The 19,359-nt window shown below is 46.6% G+C and overlaps 1 gene segment (V, D, J or C); it reads left to right on the top strand.

The window, feature by feature from the left end:
* LOC125168491 (immunoglobulin heavy variable 3-23-like) overlaps positions 1 to 19,359 on the top strand; it is a 73,048-nt gene that overhangs the window by 14,114 nt on the left and 39,575 nt on the right. Inside the window, 2 exon segments of the V gene segment in view lie at positions 14,491 to 14,496; positions 18,392 to 18,531. Coding sequence covers positions 14,491 to 14,496; positions 18,392 to 18,531 — 146 coding nt within the window.

Here is a 19,359-nt window from a genome sequence, read left to right as displayed (position 1 = left end):
CTCAAAATAGCAAGCTTCTGCACAGTGAAGGAAATAATCAACAAAACAAAAAAGCAACCTATGGAATGGAAGAAGATATCTGTAAATGACATATCCTCAGGGTTAGTTTCCAAAACGTATAAGTTTTTTTAAATTGTTTTCAAATTATCAGTAGAGAGTGTGTCCATGCAGTTCAGCACACTGTTGTGTGAGAGGCAAAACTCATGTCTTCCACTTTTATATTGTGGTAAGATCTCACTGAACATGAGACCCACACTCTTCACAAAATTTTAACCATATCTTACAGTATTGTTAACTACAGGGGTAATGATGTGCAGTCCCCTCTGGAACTTAATCATCTTGCATAACACAAAATCATAGCCCTTGAGATCTACTCCTCATTGACCCTCCCTGCCAGGCCCTGGAAACTGCCATTTCACTCTCCATTTCATTGTTATCAAAACCCAAATTCAGCTGCCTGTTGCTGGAAAGGTCAATGTTCAAAGTTTTAGTTTTGGTGGGAAAGGAATTTGAGCTATATTCAGAAGGCCAGACACTGGGGAGAAGGCAAACTCTTGTCCAAACGCCAACTCTGAGGTTTCTGACCCAGGGCATTTTAAAGTAGTAGAGGGTACTTATTCAAGCAAGGGAGTGCCTAAGTCAATACCATCTTTTGATTATGGGCAGACTCCATGGTACAAGCTGCCAAAGTAACCTCAACTTCCCTGCATCTCCAGCTGAAGAGGGAACCAAACTACATGGGAGGAGACTGCCAGAGGCCAGGAAACAACCACCATAAGGGATTAGAGGAGAAAACCCCTGGGGCTTACACATGGTCAGCAGTACTTTCTGTTCTCCCCAGCTGGCATAAGAAAATACTAAAATACAACCTTGTAGTTCACCAATCATTACTCAGAATACTGAGAAATGTTTTGCTCAGTGAACTCAGAGGCACCTTCAAAGCAAAAACCAAAAGGATCAAATGGCTTGCAAACTGATAGCCAAGGAGAATAAGACACATAAAACTACAAAGCGATTTTTTGCATCACCCATAAAGGTAAAATTGACAATGTTTACCTCCACATCACAAGGAAGCAAAATCAGTGGTCTCTGTAATGAGGAAAAGGAGTCATCCAAAGAAAGTGACCCAGCAGTACCACAGGACATGGAATTGGTAGAGAAGTTCAGGGTGTTATAACTGCATAGCCCATATGAAAGTAGCTGGAAGAAAGATTGAAGGTGTTAACTAGAGCCATGCCTCTGGGTCCAAATCCCTACCCATGTCCATATGACCACTCTTGACCATGGCCCACCTGCCCCTCCCACATCCACCCCAGCTTAACTTATGTGCAGGGTCACCCAATGCCACACCCTGGGACTGTTGCCGAACCCCACGGGTGGCCCCCAGGTGCAGGGAGCTGGCCACCTGGCACAGCCCTCTATTCTGTCTGATGGTCTAGACCTGGCTTTGCTGAGGATCCTCCATTTATCCATTCTCACTGGCAGATGTCCCTGAGCAGGGGCATGAGGCTGGCAGAGGGCCAGGTCACCCTGAGGGCACCCCTCTTGCTGTTTGCGCTCTGGGCATTGCTGGCTCCTGTCCAAGGTTCTCAAGGTCGTCCCTCATGGCGATACATCTCTTCTGAGGTGGTAATTCCCAAGAAAGAGCCGTACCACAGCAAAGGTATTTAGATGCCTGGCTGTCTGTCCTATAGCCTGCATTTTGGGGGCAAGAGACATGTTATGCACATGCAGCACAAGAAACTCTTTTGGTCTGGACTCTGCTGATGATGACTCAGGATGCTCAGGGAGCCTTGCAGGTGGACTACCCCTTCATGCCTCCAGACTGTTACTACCTCGGCTACCTGGAGGAGATTCCTTTTTCCATGGTCACAATTGACACAGGCTATGGCAGCCTTGAAGATATCATGAAGTTGGATTAACCTGCCTATGAAATGAGACCCCTCAGTGATTTCCAATGGTTTGAACACTTTGTTTCCCAGAGAGTCGCAGACATCTGTGCAATGGGACCTATTTATAACCTGGGATATAAGGAGGACAGGGGACCCCCTGTTCCTCAAGGAAATGCCAGTGAAGCCCCAAGGATCTCTAGTAAGTTCTGTTCATCCCATCACAGAATTTTCAAAGGACTTGCTCTCAGCTTCAAAACAATGTATAGTGTGTTAACCACGTGGAAAAAAGTGCCCAATTCCTAATAAGGCTAGTTAGCTTAACTGAGTCAATATTTCATGGTATTGATGTAAGTTATTGGTTTCATGGTCATTTATAGTGAGAGACGTCAAGCTCACACAGGCAATTATGTGTTGCATCAGAACCCCTTTTTTCTCTTCAATAGTATGAGTCAAAGTATTTTCAATTTCTTAAAACACATTCACCCTTAATGTGATTTGAGATTGGCCCCATGAGGTCCATTGCACTCCACTTGTATATTCTATATGCCATCCACCAATGGGTTATATGCCATCATTCTGGGTTATTGCCAAAAAAGGTCCAGCTGCCTTAGGACCCAACTAACTGGTATAATGGAAGCTTTCAGTAACTGTTCCTTCATTCATATGCCAGAACATTATGAATTGTGGAACAGGCAAGTGCATGTTCAACACTGAAATGGTGCATTTAAATAAAAGCCTGACCCACTATCATTATGGAAACTACATAGTGGATCCAGGCAAGCAGTATGACTGCGGCTCATTCAACCAGTGCTACAGCAATCTAGGCTGTATGCGTGATTGTATCTGAACCCCTGGGGGCAAATGTAATACAGGCAGATGCTATACAGACTGCACCAACTCCGCTGCTTGGACACTCTGCAGACCATTCCAAAATATATGTGATCTTCCAGAGTCCTGCCATGGGGTGACCTTGGCGTACCCTGATGACTTCCATATGCAAGATGGAACCACGTGCACTGAAGAGGGCTGCTGCTATCATGGAAACTGCACTGACCGCACGATTCACTGCCAAGAAAGCTTTGGCAGAAATTCTGGGAAAGGTGAAGATGTCTGCTATACCATAAATCAAAAAGGCAGCTGACATGGACACTGCAGAAGACCCCGGGGAATTCAAAGCTGAACCCTGTTCCCACACAGACGTGCCTTGTGGAAGGCTGCAGTGTAGGAATGTCACACATCTCCCTCAGCTGCAACAACATGTTGGATTCCATCTGTCTGAGATCCAGGGTTCTGATGTTTGGGGCTGGATTCACATGGTAGCACAGGAACAACCCAGATTGGTCATGTGAGAACTGGTACTTCCTGTGCTTCTGGAAAGTTCTGTCAGGATACCTACTGCACTGGCAGTGTGGCTCAGCTGAATTATGACTGTATCCCAGAGAAATGCAGTCACAGAGGGATGTGCAACCATAACAGGAACTGCCACTGCCACATAGGCTGGAATCCTCCATGGTGCACGGACAAGGCACTGGTGGGAGCACAGACTGTGGACCCCTCCAAGAAGAATTCAGTGAGCAAAGTCATGAATCCATGGTATATCTCAGAGTGGTTTTTGGTCTCATTTATGTCATAGGCGCTGCATTCCTCTTTGGTGTTGCCATAAGTATCAGAACTATAAACACAGAGAAAGTTAAGGAAGAGATTTTTGGAGAAGACAATCCATAATTCACCCTCCAGACCCCTGAACAACTATAGACAATGCACCTGGTGCATCTGTAAAAATACAGTAATGAGACGGCACAGCTGACATCCATGTTTCCAAGGGTCCGTGGGAGACACAGGGGTCCTCAGGCACATCACAGCTCTGACACCATGTCTCTCATGGGTCACCGACCAGCACTCTGAAATAAAACTTGAAAACTGCATGCTTGTAGCCTTTATGTACTTTTTAAGCCAGTAAGAGCCCAAACTGAGCCTTAGTTTCTGGGAAGAGAACCTGAGAGTGCAGCTGTGTCTTGAGCAGAAGTGTCTGGTTCCAGAATTAAGAGAAGTTTACACAAGGTCTTTTATGGACAAATTCATGAGTTTTCTCCAAAACCGTGTTCTTGTGCACTGAACATTTTCTCATTCTCCAGGTAATCTGTCTTCCCCCAGTCCCAACATGTGTTCTGGATAATAGAGGGCTACCACCACCCATACTGCCTGTCCCAAACTGGGGTGTCTGTGGGCTGTAGGGAAAGGGACGGGCATTAGGTTCCACCTAGCGCAAGCTGTGCCTCCCTGCAGAAAAAATTTCCAAATGTGGGAGACTGAGACCATGAGGCTGAAAGGAGCACCCAATGAAATCAATCAGAAAGGTAGGCACAAGTGCCTATGGATGACTCTGGCATCCAGAGGGAGCTTGGTGAATGTGAATCCCTGCTCTCTTTCTCTTGCCTACTATTCAGTGAGTTTAACTGTAGATAAGAATCCGCCTAGGATACCTGCTTTGGTTTTCCAAGCACCTTCTAGAATAACACAGAGGTGAGCCTGTGAAAGTTAGTGAATTCAGCCCCATCCGCTCCCAAGAAATCCTGTACTTGCTACCCTGTTTTCTATGTCCTGATCATTGCGAATGTGGGATGGAGGCCTGCCCTTCCCTGGGTCCTTGTGCCCTCTTATTCTGGGCTCTGTAAGTCATAAATCCTGTGCTTCCATTTCCTTGTTGTGGTGTACTGAAACCCCACCTTCAGTCACAAGGGGCCCGCACAACTCATGTACCCCAAGCGAGAGCTCAGATGCCTAGGGAGCTGCCTGTCAACCTGCTGTGACAGGCTTTTGCAACTTCCTTCAGCAGGTCACAGTTTACATGTTCTAAATTCAGTCCAGAAGCTGAGGTCCCACAATACATTTATCCCCAAGGATGGGATTGGGAGCCTATCTGATGCCCCCCCTACAATGCCTTAAACCTAAGAATGGCTCACTCATTCCTCACCCTCATGTCTCAGCTGCTGTGGGAAGGAGCTGGTGCTTGCTGGTGGTCTGTAGCTTTGATTTGGGCTTATGCCAGGTGTTGCCAGAAACCCTCACCCCAAATTATCCGTGCCATAAAAGGTCACACTCCCTGCAGAGACCAACAAGCAGGCACCAGTCTGGGGGTACAGGGGTGTGTATTTCCTATTCACCTCCAAAGGAGGTGGACACCAAGGACAGTGTCCCTAGATTAGTGTCAAAGAAGACGCCAGCTGCTTGGTCCAGTGTGTTTCAGCCAGCACCGTGGTGTTGTCCTTGATTAACCAGCCCTAGCTAGTGATGGAGGCAAATCTACAAGGAGCATCATGGCACCCAGGGTGGAGGACTTGGCCAAGGCAAGCTCCCCCTAGTGGCTGAAATCCTCGCTGCTGTCGCCAATGGCTCCCCACCTGTCAGGTATTGAGTGGGACACCTCAGTGTGGGAGGCCAGAGAACACAAGTCTGGGAAGAGCTAACTTCTACCCCAGATTTTCCCTGTGACGATCCACTACACCTACATGTCCAAGGACCAGCGTGAGAGACAGAAATGGTGACAGGCACTATACCATTCATGGAAATGCAAGGCTTCCTGGAATCATTTGTCCAAAGGGAGGGAGACAAGGACATTGATTGGCTTTTGTGGGTCTTCGTCATTGGCTCCGACTGTTGCTTACAGCACTTGATATGCTGCAGTGGACTGGATTGGTCCAAGACCGCCAAAGTCATCATTCACTGAAAAACTCAAAGTATCCGCAGCCTGTTTACAGAGACACCCTTGAGGAGCCTCCAGACCTTCCACTCTATCAAAAGACCATGACAAGCACGCCAAGGCACAGGGCAGGAGACACAGACAAAAAAACGGGGGAAGGCTCTGAGGAAGACGCTCCCCAAGCCCCCAGAGCCCACAGAGGTAGGAAGAAAGAAGCTCTGATTCCTGGGACTTGGATTTTTATGGCATGGCAGCACAGGCCCACTGGGAGAGGTCAAGCCCAGGTGAAGCCATCCAACTCTAAGATCGACTGGGGACAATTCAAAGAGTGTCGGGTTTTTGTTTTTTGTTTTTGCCTTGTGTCATGAGCCCGAGATCCTTGACCATTTCCAACCTGGAGGACAGGCCCTTGACAACACAATCTAAGGAGCTCTTCATGAAGGACCACTCTGATCTTAAGTCTGTGCCATTACATTCACAGTGGGGGAACAGGATGACATAGGTTCCTGGCCTCATGACAAGAACCTGATCTCAGGACTCACTGTGGAGACTTTGGGTGGAGGAGGGCATGCATCCATGCTGATAAGAACCGGTTTCATCAGGACCCCCTGTGGAGGATTTGGGAGGGCGAGGGCCCACGTCCAAACGGACAAGAACCCGGTCTCCTCAGGGCCTGGTGTGGAGACTTCGGGTGGACAAGGACCCGTGTCCACACGGACAAGAACCAGTTTCGTCAGGACACACTGTGGAGGATTCCAGAGGACGAGAGCCCACGTCCACACCGACAAGAACCCGGTTTCGTCAGGACCTGTTGTGGAGGATTGAGGAGGACCTGGGCCTGCGTCCACACAGACAAGGACCCGGTCTCCTCAGGACCCACTGTAGAGGATTCACAGGGACGTGGCCCCGCGTCCACACTGACAAGAACCCGGTGTCCTAACGACCCTATGTGGAGGATTCAGGGGGAGGTGGCCCCTCGTCCACACGGACAAGAACCCGGTCCTCTCAGGACCCACTGTAGAGAATTCAGGGGGACATAGCCCCGCGTCCATACGGACAAGAACCCGGTCTCCTCAGGACCCGCTGTGGAGGATTCAGGGGGACGTGGCCCCGTCCACACGGACAAGAACCCGGTGTCCTCACGACCCGCTGTGGAGGATTCAGGGGGACGTGGCCCCGCGTCCACACGGACAAGAACCCGGTCCTCTCAGGACCCACTGTAGAGAATTAAGGGGGACATAGCCCCGCGTCCACACGGACAAAAACCCGGTCTCCTCAGGACCCGCTGTGGAGGATTCAGGGGCACGTGGCCCCGCGTCCACACGGACAAGACCCCAGTCTCCTCAGGACGTGCTGTGGAGGATTCAGGGGGACGTGGCCCTGCGTCCACACTGACAAGAACACCGTCCTCTCAGGTCCCGCCAAAGGAGGAGCAGGTGAGGAGAAAGCCAGGCCCCGGGAAGAGGAGCTTCCGGAACCTGGAGGCTGAGGGCGGCGGTGTTCCCCAGACCCTGGGGGGAAAGGACCCTGCGCGGCGTCGTGCGCGGTGACACCGTGTCCCCCGCGGGGCTTACCTCACCGGCGCCTGGCGGCGGGGCCGCGCGGCCGTGTTCGTGCTCCGCGCCCACTCGGTTCCCGCCGCTTCCTCATGCGGTTCGCGGTCCAGGAGCGGGGTCCCCTGGCGGAGCTTGCACTCCCGCCGCTCTGGCCTCGCGGGTCCCTTCAGCCTCCGCGCGCGGCGGGGTGTCCCTCCCGAGTCTGCGACGGCGCCGTGGGGAGTTCGGTGCGACACCCCGGAGCTGCAGGTCGCTCTGGGCAGGACAGACGTGCTCACGGGGTCGGTTCCTCCGCGGCCAGGAGCACAGAGCCGCTCTCCGCCCCTGGGCGTCTTCCTCCGTTTCTGTCCCCAGCGCCCTGTCCTGGGACAGCAGGCCTGCCACCTCCTTGCTCAGATTTCCTCTGGGGCACGTCGTTCCTTCTGTGGCGGTTGTAAATGGCACCGTCTCTTCCTTTCTCTTTCCGACGGGTCGTCAGGAGCGTGCAGACGTGCACGTGGTGTGAGTGTGCTGATCTCCTATCCCGCGAGTGTCCTCTTTTATCCTTCCGTTGCCCTTGGAAACAACGCCGCCAGTTATGCTACCAGCAAAAGTGGGTTTATTCAGGAGTAGCGGAGAATTGCCATCCGGGCCCAGCAAGCTGTGGCAGAACCGCGGCCGGGTGGGGAGCACACGGAGAGGAACGCTGTTTCCGGAGAAGAGGAAGTTGGGAGGGTGGTTTTGAAGCGAGGTCCGCAGGAGGAAAGCAGGGCTGCAGGGCGAGCAGGCGCCTCCCGGGCCCGGCTGCAGGCGCGGTGGGTTTCCTGTAGGGGCCGCAGGGCACAGCTCCCCCTGGCGGGGCCTGAGCCTGGGGCTTCTCTCCGCGGAGGGTTCTAATCTTGGGTCTGTAGCGGTGGGTTGTTCCGGAGCCTGACCTGGGTGCTGGGCTCCGCCTTCCAGCCTCCCCTCCCCGCCTCCCCGGTCCACTTCTGTGAGATGTCCCTTCATTGGTTTTCGCAGTTCTAACAGCCTATTAGTGGCGTCTTGTGGACAACCGGAATTCCAAATCCCACTGCTTCCGCTGCACCCAAGACACGTGGCCACCAATTGAACCCTCCCACGTGCCTCTGGCTCACGTGCTGCCTCCTGCAGGGCCCTTGGCCTCTCAGCCTGGGTGAGCTGGGTCTGGGCGTGGGCCTACGTCACAGCGTTTGACCCCTCTTTTGCTGCTGTCATGCGGGGCTGACACTGTTGTTTGGAGGAGTACCTTACTCTGTGATTTCAGACGTGCAGTGAAAGTGTCACAGCAGCGCAAATACACTTTACATGGACGCTCCTTTCTTTGCCGCGTTTGCCACTTCACATGGGATACTTTGGTGCGTTTTAACCCAAACGGGGACGCCCTCCGGAGAAACCACCACAGAACCCCAAATGAGGAAATCCCTGCGTTTCCACATTAGAACCCAGACCACAGTGAAATGTCTTTTCCCATTCTGATCTGGTTTCTTTTGGGGAAGTGCTCCGGAGAAGGTCCCCTATCTGTGTAACCTGGGGGGATTTAAAGAGCAAGGTGGTTCCTGGGACGCCTGGGGTCTCAGTCTGCTAAAGGCCGAGTTCACTTCAGGTCATGATCTCCAATTGATGGGTTCCAGCGCCTGCTTTGTGCTCTGTGCTAACAGCTCAGAGCCTGCAGATTGCTTCAGATTGTGTGTCTCCCTCTTGCTCTGCCCCTCCCGCTATCATGACCTGTCTCTGTCTCTCTTTTTCAACAATAAATAATAAACATTAAAAAAAAGAAAAGAGCAAGATGGTTCCTGAGTGGCCTTTTTTGGATGGCTTCTGTCACTGAGGATGTTTTCTGCATTCACCCATGTTGTGACGTGTATCAGTCCTTCATTTTTAAATTCTGATTAAATGTACGTAACATAACATTTACCACGTAAGTCACTTTAGGCATACAGTTGTCTGGCATTAACTGCATTCACACTGTTGTACATCCATCTCCAGAACGTTGTCATGTTCCCTGAGGGAAACTCTCTATCTGTTAAACCCTAAATCCCAATTCCCCTTTCCCCTCGGCCCCTACAGCCACATTCTACTTGGTGTCTCTGAGTATGTCTTTTCTGGACACCTCACTTAGGTGGAACCATAGTGTATTTTCCTTCTGTCACTGGCTCATTTCACTCAGCATAATGACTGCCAAGTTCAGTCGGTGTGCTAGTGTGTGTCAGAACTCGCTTCCTTTTTAAGGCTGAATCATATTCCATTGTGTATTTACTACATTTTGTTTACTTACTCATCTGTGAAAAGTTACTTGGGTTGCTTCTATCTTTGGGCCATTGTGAAGAAGCTGCTATGAATACAGGAACATATATACCTGCTCAAGGCTTTGCTTTAATTTTCCAGATGTAAGTGCAGATGTGGAGTTCTGTGATAGCTTTCTGAGAAACAAGTATTCTCTACAGCCACAACATTTTACTTTATTTCTTTGTATGACAGAATAATATTCCTGTTTAAGGGTCTGCCCCAGGTTGTTTATCCATTCACACACCGATGGGCATTTGCACAGTTTCTACAATTTGGCTATTGTGAACAGTGCTGCTATGTATGTGCACATGCACTTTGTTTAAACAACTGTTTTCAATTCTTCGAGATATACAACTACGAGTAGTATTGTTGGGCTATATGGTAATTCTATGTTTTTATCTTTTTTGGGGGGGAATTGCCAAACTATTTTACACATAGTCTCCACCATTTTACATTTCCACAAGCAAGGTTGAAGGGTTCCAATTTCTCAACATCTTTACCAACATTTCTTATTTTGTAGTTGTATTGATTAGAGCATTTTTAGTGCGTGTAAAAGGGTATCTCACTGTGGTTTAAATCTTCATTTCCATAAGGACTATTGATGTTTAATATCTTTTCAAGTGGTATTCACCATTTGTATGATTGCACTGGGGAAAGATATATCCAAATCCTTTCTCCATTTTAAAAATGGGGTTTCTTTTTGTTGATGAGTTGTAAAAACTCTTTATACATTCTGCATAACAGTCTCTTACCAGACAAATACTGTGCAAATATTGTCTTCCATTAGGCTTTGTCTTTTCAGTTTCGGGATAGCATCTTCTGGTGTACAAAGGTTTGTAATGTTGAGAAAACTAAATTTATCTACTTTTTCTTTCCTTGCTTGTGCTTTGGTGTCATCACTAACAGCATTGCTAAACCCAATGGTTGAAGATTTATCTTGATATATTGCTTCCAGAGGTCATAATTTTACATTTAAACTGTTGATCCATTTTGATTTGAGTTTGTATATGGTGTGAGGTATGGACGCAGTTTCATTCCTCTGCACATGGATAGCCAGCTGTCTAGCACCCTTTATTAAAAAGACCATTGTTGGGGCGCCTGGGTGGCGCAGTCGGTTAAGCGTCCGACTTCAGCCAGGTCACAATCTTGCGGTCCGTGAGTTCGAGCCCCGCGTCAGGCTCTGGGCTGATGGCTCGGAGCCTGGAGCCTGTTTCCGATTCTGTGTCTCCCTCTCTCTCTGCCCCTCCCCCGTTCATGCTCTGTCTCTCTCTGTCCCAAAAAATAAAATAAAAATGTTGAAAAAAAAATTTAAAAAAAAATTAAAAAAGACCATTGTTTCCCCAATGTCATGTTGTATGCTCTTGTCAAAATTCAGTTGACCAAAGATGAAGGGGCTAATTTCTGGGTTCTCCATTAAATATCACTGACCTGTACGTATCTTTATTTTTGTAATGTTTATTTATTTTTGAGACAGAGAACATGCGAGGCCCAGAGAGAAAGGGAGAGATAGGAAACTGGTTGGTGTGGAAAGGAAAGGGTTTGGATAGACCTGAGAATGATACATTTCTTTGACCTGTGGTTATTTGGTTGTCCTGTAACTTGATTATGTTCATCTAAACTCATAGAATCTTATAATAAACATGGTCATTTGCCATATTTAAGTTACTTCTGTAAATATCTCATTACTTTGATTATTAGATAAAATTTATAAAATTATTTCTATAAATACTTATGTCTTCACACTCTGTATTGTGTTCCTCCTTAGCTTGGTGGTTGTCTGATGACCATATATAGTAGATAGATAGGATGGACCAGTTTTGTAGGGGGGACAAATTTAGTTCCGTTCATGAAAGTGACCATTTCTAATGCAATATTGTTGGGTCAAGGGGCTGAGATGGGGTGCAAAATAATAACATCATGGGAATGAACTGAAGGCTATTGTGGAGAGAGTCTGTCATGTTTTATCTATACAGTTTTTTCCTCAATGTGAAGTATTATTAGGTGACCTGCAAACCTAACAAACTGTTGTTAAATCCACAGGAAATGAAGGAGGCTGGCAGGTGGTGGATGCAGGGAGGGAGCCTGGTGGGCATAAGCCTGGTGGTTGAGCAAGGGTGTGGAAGGAGCTGTAAATGTTAGGCTAGAGGGATGATGGTCCAGATCCAGGACAGAGCTCTTGTCCCTGCACATCCCAGAGCTCAGGACATCCTGGGAAGGGAGACCCTGGGAACAAATGGGAGTGGAAGCCAAAGCCCCAGAGGGAGGAGGAATCTATAAGGAGGCATGTGCTACCCTATGTGGAAGCTGTATTCAGAAACTATTGAAGTCATAATTATTTATTTTGTATATCTAAAGTTGGTGTCAAATATTCTTTTCCGTATGAAATTATGGTCTTTTAAAAAATATTGCCAATAGTGGGTAATTTCATTATAATACATTCATAATGATGTGACTCCTCTATAATGACTTTAATATAACATAAAAGTATCTATTATCTATCTATCATCTATCTACCCTCTATCATCCATCACCTATCCACTTATCATCTGTCTACTATCTAGCATTCTGATCTCTATTTGAAGTCTATTCAGCTAACTCAGCATTTATCCTCTTGGCACATGCCTTCAGGACTATGAACACATTTTCTACAATTTCTTTAGGCTCCGGATTTTTAGATTCCAATGATGTCCAGGTCAGCCAATCCACTTTCATTAATGTGGTTGTTTTAGTGTCATTAACTTTTTACCTCAGATACTGATGGTCTCTGTGCCATATCAGTGAACAGTCCCCCACTTTTCTGTGACATCTGTGCCTCCTCCCTCAGTTAACAGCCCCTTGTGTTGGATGGGGATTTCTCAGGAGATGGAGACACCAGCCATGCATGGGAATCATATCTGCAGGTGACAGAAAGGTGTCCATGTCTTGGTGTCTGTGCACTTAAAGATGTCGGCACTGCTTCCAAGCTTTGCAGATGACTGAGGAAGCAAACCCCATCAGCAGAGAACCATCAAGATCAGAAGTCTCCATGTGTGCCCATGCTGTGCAGGTAGTTTTCAGGTGAGGTTAATACATCAGTGTGGAAACTAAAAGAAATGTGATCCTGGGAACAAGTGTCCTTTGCTTGTTATATTTACACCAGACTGGACATCAATATAGATTTTTCCTATGCAGTTATGTGAGGAATGACTGTTAAAATTGAATGTATTTAAAGACTTGATTTGGAAAGGTTTCTGGAGAAAATATGGTTCCCTTCAAATACCTTTTGGACAGATAGAGTATAGTGAATTGTGATCCACTCATTTGTTCACTATCTGATCAGAAAGGTGAGGCCATCACTTGACCTGCCTCCAACACAATTCAAAGGCCAAGTGCTGCCTTGACCGAGGACCAACAAGCCTGTGGATCCACAAAGAGATGCCCACAGGTGGACCTGGAAGGACAAGGGGAGCCTGACTCAATTTTTGTCCACTTGTAAGGACATGCTCCCTCCCACACAGGCAAACTTCTCAAGATCTAGAGATAACTCCAATCTCAGGGTGTGGGAGCCCGCAGCTCTCTCCTCAGAGAGAGCTGAAGTCCCTAAGGAAGGCAGAACTGTAATCGAGAAACAGAAGAGACTGTATGGCCTTCCTTGTGCCTGGTGAGAGGTCCCAAAGGTGAGGGTTTCAGATGTCAGATGTGGGATGATGGGAATGTTTGTGACTGCTGGTGACTGGCCCTGGCTGAGTCTCCTTGTCCCCAGGGGTCCTGTCCCAGGTGCAGCTGCAGGGGTTGTGCCCAACTGGTGAGTGCCTTGCACACTCTGCACCTCACTGGCAGCATCTTGGGGTTCTCCATCTCAACCAGTAATTTCTGGTGGAATTGGATCCACCAACCAGAGTGGATGCAGTGGATGGTTCATATACTATCATATAGTTCACACACTATCCTATATTCTATATCAGATAGTAGGGTCCAGACCACAAGAGCCATATGTCCATCAGTTAGGCAGTTTCTTAGGCAAGAGGAAGAGGGATAAAGCAGGTGCTGGCCACACCCTTGGAGGTTCCCCCAGGGTTAACAGCCACACAATCAGAACCACCTATAAGGGTGAACAGGACAGGATAGGCCTAGCCACAGAGCTGGCTCAAACACCACAAAGGACTTCTGAGAGCTGAGCATGGGCCCAAAAATTGCAATTTGCCCTTAGATTACCTAAAGGCATGAGGGGGCATTCAGGACACCAGGGGTAACTGAGATCTCCTGGGGTGCTCAGGATACCAGGGGGAGCTGAGGACACCAGGGTCACTCAGTTCTGCATGGAGCACTCAGACCTCCAGGGGGATGCTCAGGTCTCCATGGGGCATTGAGGTCACTAGTTGCCACTCAGTTCACCTGGGGGCACTCAGGTCATCAGGAACGCACAGGACACCAGGAGCCACATAGATAACCTGGAGGTTCACAGGTCTCCAGGGGGCACCCAAGGTCTCAGAATTCATATCCAGAACCAGTGTTTCAGGGTCAAGTTTTCTGTGAAGCATCTTTCTCAGCAAGCCCTGGAAACTTCATGCTGACCAGAAAACAGCACACACTGTTTCCTGAACCATTTACAAACACAGATGTCTTCTAACATTTAGAGTGAACAGTCATATAGTAGTGCCGACCTTGACAGAGACCAAGCTCGGGGATAAATCAACTCATATACAGACCTGTGCCTCACAAGTACACGGGCCACCATTTAAGATACATGTAAGTGATTTTCAAACAGAGGAGACTGACTCATTCAAGTGACCTAAATTTAATATATTTGAGCAGCTCCTCTCTCCTTTTATTTTCCTTAAGGTTTTCCTTTGATGCCCATGAAGAGAGACCATGAGGAAAGACCCTTGTGGTTGTCGAAACCCCACAGCATCTTCATCAACTCCACTACTTTCTCTCAAGATTTTCAGTATATACACGTTCCTGTGAGAGAAAAGAGTAGTTTCTACCCTTCGCTCCTTTTGTTCTCCATCCAGTTCAGGAAGCCAGAGACAACCAGTGGGGAGGCACACTGAGTCAAGTCTTACAAAACGGTCAGCCAGGGGTTCATCCTACTGAAGTAGTTAAGGAATCATCCACTGGATCCACCTGTCTCTGCACCTCCTCTCCACAGAACATGAGGCCCAGACCTTCCTCACACTCAGCTGGACATGAAGTCAACTGTCTGGGAGCAGATTAGGAACTCAGTTTAGTGGGTTATTTCACCGCAGTTTTCCATAGTAGCTACACTATGTTGCACTCCCATCAAGTGAATTCTAGGATTGCCTGTTCTCCACATCCTCAGCAACACTTTAGATGTTCTCCGTGTGTTTGCCTTATTTTATAATAGCCTTACTATCAGTTGTGAGCTGATATCTCAGTGGATCGGGGGTGGAATACTGTGATGATTAGTGATGATGAACACCATTCATATGCTGGATGGACATTTTTTCAACCTTAATAGCAAAATGGATATTTACATGCTTGACCCAAATTTTAATCAGGTGATGTGCTTACTGTTATGATTATAATTGTGATTTTTGCTATTGATGTTAAGGAGTCCCTCCTGTATTTTGGATATTAACTCCTTTTCAATATTTTTAATGTAATGACTCCCATTTCATAGACTGCCTTCTCACCCTGCTACTGTTTGATTTGCCCCCTTTCTAGTTTGATGCAGTCCCCCTTGTCTGCCATGGTTCTCTGTGATTTTGCTTTTGGATCAAATAAATCATTGTCAAGAGAATGGCATGATGTTTATCCTGTGTGTTTTCTTCGAAGTCATTTTGGGTCAGCTGTTCTGCTTAATCTTTAATCCATTTTGAGATTTGTTTGTGTTGACGTATATGTATGATGCAAGATTACGGCCAAATGTCATTATTTTGCATGTGTATATCAACACCATTTTTTAATGTTTCTTTTATTTTTGAGGGAGAGAGACAGATCATGATCAGGGGAGGCACAGGGATAGAGGCAGACACAGAATCCAGGCTCTGAGCTGTCAGCACAGAGCCTGATGTGGGGCTCAAACCCACAAATCATGACAACAATACGTGACTGGAAGTTGGATGCTTAGCTGACTGAGCCACCCAGGCGCCCCTAGTCAACACCATGTTTAAGAGACACAATCCTTTCCCCACTGTGCATTGTTGGAAATCTCATGGAGGATTTGCTGACTGCATCTGCACAATTCTACTTCTGGGCTCCGTAATGAGCTCCACTGGTCTATATGACTCATTTCATGCCAGCAGTACACTGTTGGAGTTAATGTACCTCTGCAATGTATTTAGAAGGAAGAAGTGTTCTCCTTCTTCCAGGTTGTCTCCTCTTCATGATTTTGTTTTTTACTTCCATGTGTTTTGTGGTTACATATGAATTAGTATATTTTTCAGATTCCTTTAAAAAAAAGGCATTGGTATTTTCATTGAGATAAAAAGATAAATATAAAATTAACATAAAAAGATACAACAGAGAAAAAAAGACTATCACAAATACAGAAAACAAATCAACTTCATTAAAATTTGAATTTGGAAAGATAAGTGAAATTTAAAAACATAGGTAGCCTAGGGAAATAGGTAAGATTCAAACAAATGCAATCGGAACTGAAAAAGGAGACATAACTGAACCAAACACATGAAAAGGATCATAAAGGAAAAACTTAGATATTTATAAGTCAACAATTAGATCACCAAGAACAAATTACACATTTTCTAGCATTATGTAATCCACCAAGACTCTTCCATGCAATATACAAAAGGAACAAAACAAAACTTAGTAAGAAGATATCCTTTTTTTTTTTTAATTTTTTTTTCAACGTTTATTTATTTTTGGGACAGAGAGAGACAGAGCGTGAACGGGGGAGGGGCAGAGAGAGAGGGAGACACAGAATCGGAAACAGGCTCCAGGCTCTGAGCCATCAGCCCAGAGCCCGACGCGGGGCTCGAACTCACGGACCGTGAAATCGTGACCTGGCTGAAGTCGGACGCTCAACCGACTGGGCCACCCAGGCGCCCCAAGAAGATATCCTTAATATAAAACCTTCACCCTCCAAAAAGAAACAAGGCATTACTAAAATTCTACAATATTTACAGAATGATTAATGCCAACACTTCTCAAACTATTACAAATTGCTGATGAAAAAGACCAATCCCACATGCACTTTATGAGGACACCTTTACTCTCACAACAATGCCAGAGAAACACACCACAAGAAGGGAAACTACAGGCCAGTGTCTCAGATACACATACATGCAAAATTCCTTGATTAAATCCTAGCCTACTGAATTCAACAGCACACTGAAAGGATCATACATGATAATCCAGTGTGATGCATCCCTGAGATGCAAGTTTCCCTCAACATACACAAATACAAAACTGTGATGTCCTCCATTAGCAGAGGGAATGATTGAATCAAAGCCATCCTTAATTTGTTCATAAAATCATTAGACACAGTTTTTTCATGAACAAAAAACATATCTTCATCATTTAAAAATAACTCAATTAAAAAGGAGAAGGAAATTACCTCCACATGATCATGGCCACTATGAGAGCCCACTACTAAAACCATTCCTGCCACATCAGGAACCAGGCAATGATGGTCATCCCCAATAGAAGTATTCCACATGATAACGTGAATAATAACTATGCCGCCTCAAACCATGTCATCGTGTCACAGTCCTTATTTGGATGAAAGTCACGGGAGAAACAGCCAGTCCAAGGACACTCAGACCCTCCTGTGTCCCTTGAAAGCAGATATAAATCTCCCTTGGGAAACTCCCCTTCCCTGTACCAGGAGGGGAGAACCATCCTTAGCACCAGAATAAGGAACACAGGGACAAGAAGGATGTGCAAACAAACCTAGTTACTTGACTAATTAAATACCCGAAAACCACACCTTTGCCTTGACTCTTGCCAAATCCAATGTTTTGTTGTCTGAAAGTCACAAGTGCCACCTGCTTTGTTCATTCTCTGGGTGCCCTGTTATTAGGAAGCCCAGGCACTTGCAAAATGAAATTTATTCTCCCCTTTAGATCAGTCTTATGTCAATTGAATCCTTACACCGGGTGAAACCCAGATGAAAAGAAGGAAAAAGCATTCTTCTCCTACAACTGGAAGAAGTACCCACAAACTTTGGCAATAAAAAGAAATAAAATGCATTTAAATCAGTAAGGAGGAAGGAAAATTATTTTTGTGCAGACGACATGATCTTAAACATAACAACACCCTAGAGATACCACAAAAAATATTAGAACCAGTTTTTTAAAATGAGGAAAAGTGCAGGATGCACAATGAGCACAATGAACAAAGAAAATAAATAAAAATAAACCACCTATGATTCTACACACCAGCATGGAAATATATGCAAAACAAATAACAAGATTATACAACTGAAAATTGGACAGAATAAAGTACTTGGGATTGAACTTTATAAATTATGTAAAATAATTGTAGAGCAAAAATGACCTTTGTTGATGAAAGACATGTAAAAATGCACAAGTTCCGCAAATATACCTGTGCTCACTGATAAGAATTAATCATATTGTCACAGCACCATCCACACAAACTAATGTAGAAATGCATCCCAAACCTGCCATTCACTTTTAAAGAATCAAATCTAAGTCTGCAGTGTGATATATATGCAAGAGGACATGCAAATAGGGCCCTCTCTGTGCTGATAAAATCAGGCCATCCCGACCCTGCAGCTGGGAGATGAGCCCCAGCTCCAGGGGTCCCAGGTGTTCCCATTCTGTGATCAGGACAGAACACAGACACCTCACCATGGAGTATGTGCCTGGCTTGGTTTTCCTTGTTGCTTTTTTAAAAGGTAATTCATGATGAACGAGGGACACTGAGTCTGTGAAAGGATATGAGTGAAACAGTGGATGTGTGACAGTTTCCTGACCAAGATGTCTTGCGTCTGCAGGTGTCCAGTGTGACGTGCAGCTGGTGGAGTCTGGGAGAGACCTGGTGAAGCCTGGGGGGTCCCTGAGACTCACCGGTGTAGCCTCTGGATTCACCTTCAGTAGTTCCAGCATGAACTGGGTCCGCCAGGCTCCAGGGAAGGGGCTGCAGTGGGTCGCGTATATTAGTAGTAGTGGAGGTAGCACAAGCTACGCAGACTCCGTGAAGGGCCAATTCACCATCTCCAGGGACACGGCCAAGAACACGCTGTATCTGCAGATGAACAACCTGAAGACTGAGGACACAGCCACATATTACTGTGAGACAGGGTGAGGGGTCCTCGCTGGGAGCCCACAGGCAAACCTCCCTGCAGGAGGGGATCAGCACCACCAGGGGGCGCACACTATGCACAATTCTGCTTTGTGTTGCCAGGAGCAGGTGCAGATGGAGGTTACAGGCAGGTTTCCTGTCAGGGTCTGGGGCTTCCTGTCCACACAGCAGTTTCCCCAGGGAGCCTCTCTGGACACAGGATTCTGTGCTTACCTATGAACTCTCTGAATTAGATACCTGTTGTCATAGGAAAACTGCACTAACATGCACAAAAGACACAGTTGTTTGCAACTCCTGTCCCTCAACATGAGTGAATTACAGATTTTCTGAGGCACAACATCTGAGCCATTAGAGGAGTCCCAGATGCACTCCCTGTGCAGCCAGGACCACAGGATTCCACAGCTCCCCATTAACTTCACCCAGCGCTTGTCCCAATCAAACAACGTGACACTCCCTCCTGGCACTTGCTACTCAGGACGTTAAATGAGCTACAGTTTATTCAATTCCTCTAAAGAAGAGATAAATCATCTCCATGTATTAGTCTGGATTCTCCTGAGGAACAGAACCCAAAGCACATTGGTTTCCATGACTAAAGAGGTTGGGAAGTCCCATGATCTACTGTCACAAGCTGGAGACCCAGGAAAACCAGTGGTGTAATATGTCGGATTCTGAACTAGGGTCTAGTCTCAGAACGTAG

The sequence above is a fragment of the Prionailurus viverrinus genome, chromosome B3 (assembly GCF_022837055.1).
Source record: "Prionailurus viverrinus isolate Anna chromosome B3, UM_Priviv_1.0, whole genome shotgun sequence".
NCBI lineage: Eukaryota > Metazoa > Chordata > Mammalia > Carnivora > Felidae > Prionailurus > Prionailurus viverrinus.
Note: the sequence above shows the minus strand (reverse complement) of the source record. Positions and strands in the feature narration are given on the sequence as shown.